General features: G+C 35.6%; 1 protein-coding gene across 1 annotated transcript in view; it reads right to left on the reverse strand.

Moving 5' to 3' along the window:
* Positions 1 to 10750, reverse strand: part of LOC106474471 (suppressor of tumorigenicity 7 protein-like) — a gene marked incomplete at its 3' end in the record, with an annotated part of 37227 nt that extends 26477 nt beyond the window's left edge. Inside the window, exons 1-3 of the mRNA XM_013935165.2 lie at positions 10600 to 10750; positions 1745 to 1827; positions 229 to 394 (exon numbers count right to left, since the gene is read on the reverse strand). Of these exons, the coding sequence (XP_013790619.1) occupies positions 229 to 394; positions 1745 to 1827; positions 10600 to 10750 (400 nt within the window). The remainder of the gene's footprint in view (positions 1 to 228; positions 395 to 1744; positions 1828 to 10599) is intronic.
* Positions 10751 to 11244: the final 494 nt, after the last annotated feature.

Below are 11244 nucleotides of genomic sequence, written 5' to 3' on the forward strand. Positions count from 1 at the left end.
ATTTTCACATGATGATACAATGCATAAAAGTTTGTTTTCACATAACATGTACAAGCTTATTTTCACATGATGATACAATGCATAAAAGTTTGTTTTCACATAACATGTACAAGCTTATTTTCACATGATGATACAATGCATAAAAGTTTGTTTTCACATAACATGTACAAGCTTATTTTCACACAGTGATTACTCATGTAGTCGAACATATTTCCCAATGTTACTCACCTGGAGTAGCCTGTTGGTTTCCATTCCCACCTCCACCTCCTCCACCATTTGAGTTCCCATTTTCTCCATTCGGCTCACCTCCACCTAGCCATGGTGAGATATGGTTCAGAGAAACCTGCTCAATAAAGGAAGTCCCATATTTCCGGAAATACCACCATTCAAAAATCTGAAACCCGAAAAAAAATCATGTTCTAAGAAAACTTACATATCTAAAGATACATGCAAAAATAATTTACAGGTTACATGAAAATCATTATTGCTCTCTGTGCCTACACATCAAATGAATTTATTCAACAAAATAAAAATAGAATTACAGCACCAATCAATACAAAAATACACAAACAGAAACAAAAACTGTCTAACTTTATTTCTTATGCACAGACCCTGAGAAAAAAACAGTCTATAACGGTAATTTTTTTTGTCAAACCAAGACTGGTACAGGCACTGTCAACACAAACATTTTTAACATACTCAAACACAAGATTGCTCCTAGAGTACTCTAAACACAGCTGATCATTTTCAATATTCCCAAACAAGTGGCTGATTTATGTGTTATCAATATAACTGATCTTTTCAAACAAATGACTGATTTCTGTGCTATCAGCACAGCTGATCATTTTTAATACTCCCAAACAAATGACTCATGTATGTGCTATCAATATAACTGATCATTTTTGATAACTTCAAACAAATGACTGATTTGTGTACTATCAACACAGCTTATCATTTTAGTTCTATGAAGATTGCTATGAAACACTTAACTGATCATTTTTATTAGTTAAATACTTAACTAATTAATTATACCAGTGTAACTTCCTTTCTTATCCATATGTAAATAGTTTTATTTTTTACATCTTACATGCAGCTTTTCCTAAACAAATAGTTTATATTACAGTTATCACTTGTTTGACTTTAGTTCTTACCCACATTTTACATATAGCTTTTCCTCAACAAATAGAAAGTCAAACAAGTGATAACTGTAATATAAAAATTCTTACCCACATCTGACATGTAGCTTTTCCTTAACAAATAGTTTATTATACAGTTATCATTTGTTTGACTTTAATTCATACACACGTTTTACATGTAGTGTTTCTCTAACGAGTAGTTTGTTTTGAAAAAACTTTTAAAAGTGGATAATTACCCACAGTTCAGTGTTACCAAAGAATATCCTTAGAGCTGATGAAGATGAACAAAAACATATTAAAATGTTACATATTTTCCAAACTCCAGCATGTTGTAACTTCTCTAAAACTACTTTTGGGCAGAGTGATAGTACATGTAACTAACTAATATCTATCATACATTACCAATGGCTTAAAAATATTGTTTTGACTTATGAAAAATAATTCCCTAAAAAAACATTAAAATCAGTTTATTATACAACACGATTATACTGCAACTATACTTGAAAAATTATATTTCAATATTTTAAAGCTACTTTTTCTCACAACTGCAATGAATTTAAAAAAATATTTGGGAATATTCTTCAGAAAAAAAAGCAGAGAAAGCTTACCAGAATAAGGCCTGATATCAATGACGATGTTCCAGTGAGAGCCACATAAAACTTAGGTGTAAGTGTATTCAGAAACATGGAAGCTAAAAGCATAAAAATAATCAATGTAAAGTTTCTTAAATAAATATTTGTTATAGTATTACAAAGAGAGGTAATGTACAAGTAAAATTTACAAAAAAGCATATTTAGATGATTGTTATATGGTGCATCTTATTAAAATCAAATAAGTTTATAAGAGTAGTCCTAGAATTTATGTGAATGTTAATAATTTGGACTTTGCATAATTTGTAGAAACAAGATTACATTAGAAATATGAGAATTAGTGAAGCACTGGGTTCAGTTTCAGTTAGGAGGATACAAGTCCAAGTGAAGTATTCAGATCAGTGTTAGTTATTGTATACATTCAGTTACTCGATTGAATATCTGTAGTAACATTAGTGGTGAACTTAGGCCTACAACTGTGTACATGTCATACTGATAGTAGCCTGTAGCAAACATTAAGGAAAAATTAAAATAATTTTATATCATTATTTGGTCTGAACTTCATATTATTTTCACCAGATAATTTAAATGAATGTACCCAATGAAAGAACATGTTACAAAAATACTTTTTAATTGAAAATTTGAACAAGACTTAAGCTTTTTTTTTATATTTTGATCAGAAAGTAAGTTATGATAACTTTTTTATTTTCTGAGATTAAACAAATAATTAATAAATAATGCAGCTAAACACCTTCTTCCATCATACATTTAAAACTGGTGTGTTATTGATTCATCATAGAATGTAGCTCATGTAGCGCCATCTGTAGATTACTTTAAGAAAGTATCAACCATACATGTACACATACAACTTTAAATTTCTTCTGGAAAAACATTTTTATAGAAGTTATAATATGATCCCAATACAATGCACTGTAACTAATTTATTCTGCAAATTTGGTCAAGTTCTTGATGTAATCTCTGAAAATATCATTTTCTATTTCTTAGCTGTTTTACTATTTATTTTACTAAAAAAACAGTGAATATCCTCTCTAGCCAATTTTGAAAACTTGAAATTAAATAAACTTACTTTTTGTATATACTCAAATTGTTCATATATCAGCAAAAGGTAAAATGAGCTATGCTTTCACAAATATTTCAGTAACCAAATTTTCTTAGTTTAAAAATAAAATTATTTTGGCAATTTGCTATTAATCTATTTTTTGCACTTATCCCTGTAAAGCTCAAATTTTGGCTAATGGATCAGTCCTACACATCTTTAACATAAATTACTTGTGCTGCAAATAAAATATGAACCTTTAGTTAACTAGAAAGTTTCTACATCTAAAAATATTTTTTATAGCCATTATTGTACTAGTACTCAATTGACAGTTTATAGGTCATGGCCACATTCCAAAGCCCAGCTTTTTGGTCAGCAACACCTGTTTATTACAAATTGTTAGAGAACAGTTTAATATAGAGACTTTGTTTTTATTCATTTTAAATATTTAATAAAGTTAGCAAATGACAAAGTTCCAATTATTTCCCAAAGTGGCAGTTTTATTTTTAGTAAACAGAACTGTATACCAATGCCACCAATACCCCCTCTCTAGGTTGTGAATTTAATAAAATTATAGGAGGACCAATGGATTAGTAATATATAAGTTCATTAAATGAAAAGAACATTATCATTTTCCTAATCTGAAAATGTATTTCCAAACATACTTAGCTCTGCCAACATTTATAGCTATTTCTCGATCTTCATCTTTGCCATTTAAACATCGTGTTTCCTTGCTCCAGTCTTTATACCCCCACTTGATGGCCCTCGGCAATATCTAATTTGCAAAACTTTACACCGGCCCTCACATGCCCTCTATGTAGGTACTGTATATAAGCATTATATGTTGACAAAGTAATCACTTTTTTGAGCCATATCACATTCTGGTTTCTAACACCAGCTCTTAGTGGTGGAGGGGCTGGTGAGGGCACAGTTCATACAGAAAGCATCTGCATAGCATTTCCCAAGCAGGGAAAACTACATCCAGAACAGGTATGCTCTACACCCAGAACTACAGAAAAGTGAAAAGGGTGGAATATTACACAAGTAAGTATGACGGGCCAGTCTCAACCACAGAGCCGAGGTTCCACGACTCGGTGCTGGATTTAATGGGTCATGGTACCAATGTCCCCCGTTGGTGGCAAGGGCAGTTGGACAACAAATATATATACATATCTTTGTGATAGAATCCCCCACCAGCAGCCACAGAATAATGTATTTCGAACAACCAGATTTATGAAAGAAAACCAACACCCAAGTTGATAATACTTCTGATCAACCTGAAGAAGTCCAAAAGATCTCAAGCTTGGATTAATGGGATCAAATATGCCATATTCCACACTGGTCCAGAACTCATCCGGTCTGAATTTACAAACACTAATTTTCACTCCCCAACCAAGTGGTCAAAGAGAATTCCACTTACAAATAGAATTATGGAAAGGACGTGGAACACTGTTCCACCAAGGGCCTAAGATGGGACTGCATTGCATTCAAATTTACAAGGAGATAGTGAACCCCCTGTATGAACAACCTTAGACCTAACAATGTTCATAAGAGGGTACAAGCATACCACCACCGGATAGCTAAGTGTCAAATTTGGACCGGTTTTACAAGTAGGTTCCAGCCTAGGTTGGTCCTGCTCCTACTTGCATTTGGGAAAAAATTCCAGGGACCCAGGTAGGAGGGTCCCCAACTTCGCCCTCTCCTCCAAGTGTGGAGAAAACTCAACACTCCGAAGGAAAATCCTCTGTCCACCATCCCAGTGACTGGGAACTGGGTGTGGTAAGGACTCTCTAGCTCCACTAGTAGTAGTAGGGGGGACATGTGTGTGTTAGGGAGTCCAGAGGAACAGGATCCCACTAACTAAAAAGCTGGTGCATAGGGCCCCTGAAAAGTTTCGTACAAGCTGCAGAACATCTAAGTGCTCTGACTGGACACAAAAGATCTGGGTATGATAGATTGTAAAGATGAGAAATGCCTGGGAAAAGAATAAGAAAAAAGAGTTTATTCCCTTCTCTGGCAGCAAGTGTGTTCAGCTGGAAGGATCTGTCTGGATAGAGCAAAAAATAGGTGGAAGGATAGAGAGTCTGCTGAACAGGGATGGCAAATAAATCAGAATAGCTGCATCTGGAACCTAATAACAATAGAAATATACCTCAAGGGAAAGGTGATACAAAGAATAGGAGGCCATAGGTTTGAAGGGATAAAGTGATAACGCATGAAAAAACAACTCTAAAGCCCCAATTTGTCAACTGAAATGGTTGTTTGGGATGAAGAATATGAAAGGATCATAAAACCAGATAGCAGATGAGTCAAAAATCTTCGTATACATAGAAAAGCGAAAGGGAGCAGCGAAGGATGCTGTATATAATGCAAGGTAGAAGCCAAACCTTTCAAAAATCCATGTCAAAAAACTTGAAACTATAGAGACTGTTGGATGAAGTGGGTTGAAGGCGCATCAAAGACGTCACTGATAATATGTAGTCCATTTCCATCGAAAGATTGCCATAATAGGTTGATGGAGGATATAGTCAAATAAACGGAAACTGTAGAATTTAAATCCCTATGGTCGGGCAAAGGACTACATAACTTCCATGCATGAAGCTGGAGTCGTTAAACGTCCAGGTGCTGAATGTTGGACTGAGGTTGTCTCAAGTTAGATGAATGAAGAGGTAGTGGTAAACATTCCTGGAACAACTGAAGAAGAGGACACCATGGCTGAGCAGGCCAAAAAAAGGTGCTAACAAAAGAACCCAACATGGGGTGAAATTAATCATAGACAAGAGTCTAGGGTACGAGATTAATAGAAGGAAAGACATACAAATGGAATCCTGTCCAGTCTTGACTGAAAGCATCTATCGCCAGAGCTTGTAGATGTGGAATTGGAGACCAGAACTGTAGGCTAGCATTCCAATGAGTTGTAAAGGTGTCTATCACTGGAGAGCCAAACTGAGAACAAATCCATTGAAAGACCACCTGATGGAACATACATGCTGGTGGAAGAATCTTATGGGGTCAATAAAGGTAATCTGCTTTATCAAAATCATATCAGGTCAAAAGATAAATGTCATTGGAATGAGCTAAAAAAGAAGATTCAAAGCCCAAAAACCAAGACCTCAAGAATGAGAACTCCCCTGACAAGAAAGATATGAAACCACTGTGGAGTAGTCAGAATGAATCATGAACATTTTGTCATGCAAGAGAGGAAGACTTAGAATCATCGCTAGATGTACTGCAAGAAGTTTGAGAATGTTGATTAGCAGGGTAGATTCGTAGTCGGTCCAAGTACCCTGGAATGCCTACCCCACAAGAAAGGCACCCCATCCATGAAGAGATGGATTTCCACACAACCCTGATAATCATGTTGTTCCTGTCTAGCCACTGCTTGAGATCTCTAAATTGTTCGAGCAAAGAGACTGTGTGATCCAAAGGATCGGTATGCATGCACCACTGGCCATGAAATGACACTGAAGGGATCTCATATGGGCCTGATCCAATGTTATGAGGGATTCTAGGGAAACCCAAACCCCCAAAACAGACAGAACCATCCATGCAGTGGGAGAAGGTTACATAAGCAAATGCCTGACAATCCCTTCCCTAGCATGAAGTCTGAGGGGAGAAGGTTGAGCTTGACTCATAGAGCATTGAAAAACACCCCATAATGGACTATGTATGGAGTTAGTGAGAGAATGTATTTTTCCAACTTGATATGAAGTCTGCCCTTCTGGCTTCGGAAAGGAGAATCTGTGGATGTAGTGTGGCAATGTGACAGGTTGGTGCCAAAAGAAGTCAATCTTCCAAATAGCGATGTGTTCACAGACCCAGAAAATGAAGCAAGTCCAAACGGGAGAGCTTTGAACTGCTACATCTGGTCCTCGTGCAAAAAAATGTCGAAATTGACGAGAAATCTCTGCTATGGGGATGTGAAGGTAGGCATCTGTAACATCAAATTTGGTCATCCAAAGATCTGGTGTGAAGTGCCATTGAAGTTGCAATATCAGGGGAAGGAAGAAGAACTAAGTAATCCCCCCCCCCAAGATCTATCTGACAACAAGGCATAGTAGACTCAAAACCAAGGGGTTAATCCACAAAGCTTCACAAACTTGCATAACAGACTGCAGAAAAGAGGCAGAAGGTGGTTGATCAGATGAGCCCTTAGTAGAGGAAGCTCTAGTGAAAGAAGCAGAAAAGTGTTTAAATTCTCCCCAGTATATTCAGGTTCATGATGAAAAGCCAACTCTGAACCCCTGGGCTACATGAAGGACTCCAACTCATCCTGAATCAGCCTCCACCGAGAGTGGACCCTCCTTCCGACCACCGACTAACACCAGACAAAAAAAGGAGGAATGGACGAGGTCTGGTTAATCCCTATGTCAGAAACCATAACCTGGGAATTCATACCCACATTTTTTAATTTGAACCACAAGAAAAAACAAAATATCAGCAACAGAAAAAGAAAATACTACTGTCAAAATGCTTCAAAAGAAGATGTTAACCACAAAACATAACTTCTAGAGCTAGTGCTTTGTCGAGAAAAAGTGATTATATTGTCAACATACAGTACCCGCATAGAGGGCGTGTGATGGCCGGTGTAAAGTTTTGCAAATTAGATATTGCTGAGGGCAGTTTAGTGGGGTATATAGCCTGGAGCAAGTGAACACGATGTTTAGATGACAAAGATGAAGATCGAGAAATAGCTGTAAGTGTCAGTGGAGGTATGTAGGTTTTAGAATTTCATAATTCTAATAAAATAATAGGAGGATCAGTGGATTAGTAATATATAAGTAAGAAAAGAAGCTAAGTATAATGGGAGATCGAGTGAGACACCACAAGAGTGAGATGTGAGAATAAAACAGGATATACTTACATTAAGTATAAAGTGAGATTGAGTGTGCCACCACAGAGATGTAAGAATAAAACATGATATACACATAACAATTGCCCAGAATACACTGAAGGGGATACATATAGATATGTCCAAGAGAAACAAAGGCCCGAAGAGGAAAGAGAGTCCCCAAAAGAGACAAATCCTCTTTCACAGCAAATTAAGAAAACATGATAGTCCATGTCTCAAAGATATAAAGGAGTAGGATGAGCCTGTCCTACATACAAATTGAGAAAGACTCCCAAAGAAATGAGATATGGGGTGGGGGTCAAGGCTGAATGGAAGAGTCAAACCAGTAACCTCAAACGATACAACTCCCACGTTGGATGGGGCAAGTAGACAGTAAATCTCCATAGTGTAACAGTAGGAATATAATTTCTGAGTAGAATCCCAATAGATCCAATTGAAACCATAGTGTAACAGTAGGAATGTAACCTCTGATCAGAATCCCAACAGATCCAATTGAAACCATACAAATCTCCATAGACTAGTGTAACAGTAGGAATGTAACCTCTGAGCAGAATCGCAACAGATCCAATTGAAACCATACAAATCTCCAGATACTAGTTAACAGTATGAATATAACCTCTGAGCAGAATCCCAACAGATCCAATTGAAACCATACAAATCTCCAGAGACTAGTTAACAGTAGGAATATAACCTATGAGCAGAATCCCAACAGATCAAATTGAAACCATACAAATCTCCACAGACTAGTGTAACAGTAGGAATATAACCTCTGAGCAGAATCCCAACAAATCCAATCGAAACCATATGCGGCATAGTCTACTTCAAAGGGAAAGGCTGTGAATCTAATTTTCGACACCTGTGAACAAATCAATGAAAGCAAAAGGCAAGCAGACAAATTGTAATCTGGAGGAAGTGTCCAAGATCTCAATCCAATTCATCCACATCCCAACAGAGTACTCACCACAAAATGAGAAAACTATTCATCTTAATCCAAGGAAAGACCAATGTTGGTTCAAACTGAACAGATCATGAAAGGATGCTAATTTCCTGTCTATGAGGCAAAGACAAAAAGATTGGGGTAAAACACCAGAGGGAGGTTAAGGAACTGTTCCATGGTATTTTAATTAGGTGAGAAGAGGACTGGAAGAAGAGGGAAAAAAACCCTGAGAATGAACCTGAGTGAGCCAGTAGTATGCTGTAAAGAAAGTTCACAGGTGTAAAAAAGTGGGAGAGCTTGGTTCCCACCAGACCAAAGGCAAGGGGCAGCTCCAGAAACGTTGTTTCTAAGACCCGCAACAGCCAGCTATTATAGGTAAGGTGGAAAACATGTGTGCAATATAGTCCCCAGTAAAACGGACAGGGTCACGATGTAAAACTTTTAAATGAAGGTGAAGTGTGCATAAATAGCCTTTGTTCCAATACTAGTGCTCAAGAGGCTTACTGCTTATGGAAGATGCATTGGCCTCCTAATAGTAAAGGGCTATAGTCTAATTCTTTTTAAATCATGGGTTGGCAGAGTATACCTAAATATGTGTAGGGGTGGGAGTTTTATTCAGTCTTGTGGCATGAACAAAAATCTACACAGCAGTGGTGTAAAGTAATAGCTTTTTGTTGTACATGGAGGTGAGTAAATGTTTCTGAATGCAATATATACCAAAAAAGAAATAACATCCTGACATGCTACATATAGTTTATACCAACACAGAAATTCTTAACATCCTGACCAGCTACAAAATACAATATATATCAATACAGAACTTGTTAATGTCTTGACCCACTAGAAATACAATATATACTAACACAGACTTCTTAAAATCCTGTCCTGCTACTTAGCACATTACATATCAACATAGAGTTCTTAATATCAGACAATACTGACCTGCTACAAAATACAATAAACATACAAACTTCATACCATCCTCATCTGCTATGAAATAGAAAACAGAATTCTAAAAGTTATCTTTTTAACTAAAAAAAAAAATTAGTTTTGCTAATTAAAACACGTTTTTCCTCCTGTAAATTAAGAGTTATAGCTGTAATGCTGAAAGAAGTATATGCTTATAATTTATCAGCCATATACGTGTTATTTAATACTTTGACCCACTTACTACTTATTCTTCACATGATGTTTATATAATCACACATATTAACCTAAACTAACAATAAACTCCATTAATTAAAAGGTACACATAGTATTAAATAAATTAGGAAATTAGTTTTCTTAATAATTATTACAATAATAGCACAATTTTTAGTTTCAAGATCTTAAATATTCACTTCCTCAACTTATCAGGCACTATAAAAAGTTCACAATTATAACTTAAAAGCATTTTTCTTAACTAAACACCACACATTTGTGTTAAGACACATTTAATCAAACAAACACATTACCTTTAACATTAATCTGCATAAAACAAACACGAGAAAAATTACACCATATGGTACAAAATGTTCTACTGGTGATAGTACCAGAAACTCGATTGGTTTTTACAAAAAAAAAAAAATATCCATTAATAAATACACAGGTGGCCGCCAGCTAACACTAACAGTAATCAATAAGCCCATTTATAAAATTGTAAGTATAGCAATAACAGTTTTCTCATATATCTCGTATGACTATAGCTGCAAGTTAGTCTATATTGATGCCGTAGTGAAAAAATACGATAGAATCATACGTTAGTAAATAGGCCTAAGTTAGAGTTAATTAATATCTCACTTTTTATAACTTGGTATTAAACTCGTCTGTAAAAACAAACTAATTAACTTTGTGAAGATTTCCTGAAACTTATTCTATCGTAAATTGAAACTCATATTATCAGTGTCACTGACATTTCATCAAACAAATCACTTGTAGTAGTACTACTTATGTTTTCGTTTGCATATCTGTCAATCAAATATTAACCATCGCGTTGATTGAACATCTAAAATAACCATTGAAAAAGGTATTTACTAATAAGTTCTTACCCATTGTAATATTTTCGCTTATTCTTAGCGGTCCCCGCAGTGCGTAGATGAGAAAAATAACCAAGATAAACCACAAAATCCACAAATAAGTCCACGACCAAGAAATCCAACTTTTGATTGTTGACATGTAACCCATAGACTCACCCGCCATAATAATTCCAGATTTTAGCACCATCTAGTGTCATAATTTAGAAGCGCCATCTAGAGGAGAAATGTCAAATTTATGTTACATTTTATATTCTAACATACGAAACTGCGAAATATCATGAACTTGCTACATTTTTGCTCGTTTGCTAAACTGTAATGCTGAAGAAATTAAAGTAATGAATATATATTCTACAAGCTAGTTATTAAGTTATAAAACATTTATTATCACGGTGACCTATTCTGAACAAATGGCAATTTCAAAGGTAGAATATGAGTGGGCCTTATTATTTTGTCTTGGGCTTAAGTTTGCAGTTCTTATCATAACTTAATTCTATATAAATAAAACTATAAACTAAATATTAGACTGATGAATTCGTCTAACTGCTATATTGTCTCTGCTCGAGTAGCCTTAAAATCATACTCTTACAATATACCGCAATACTTCAATATACGAAGTACATGCGTTCCTGGAGCTTCTTTCGTACATTATAACTTCGG

Source organism: Limulus polyphemus, unplaced genomic scaffold (assembly GCF_000517525.1).
Source record: "Limulus polyphemus unplaced genomic scaffold, Limulus_polyphemus-2.1.2 Scaffold7262, whole genome shotgun sequence".
Taxonomy (NCBI): domain Eukaryota; kingdom Metazoa; phylum Arthropoda; class Merostomata; order Xiphosura; family Limulidae; genus Limulus; species Limulus polyphemus.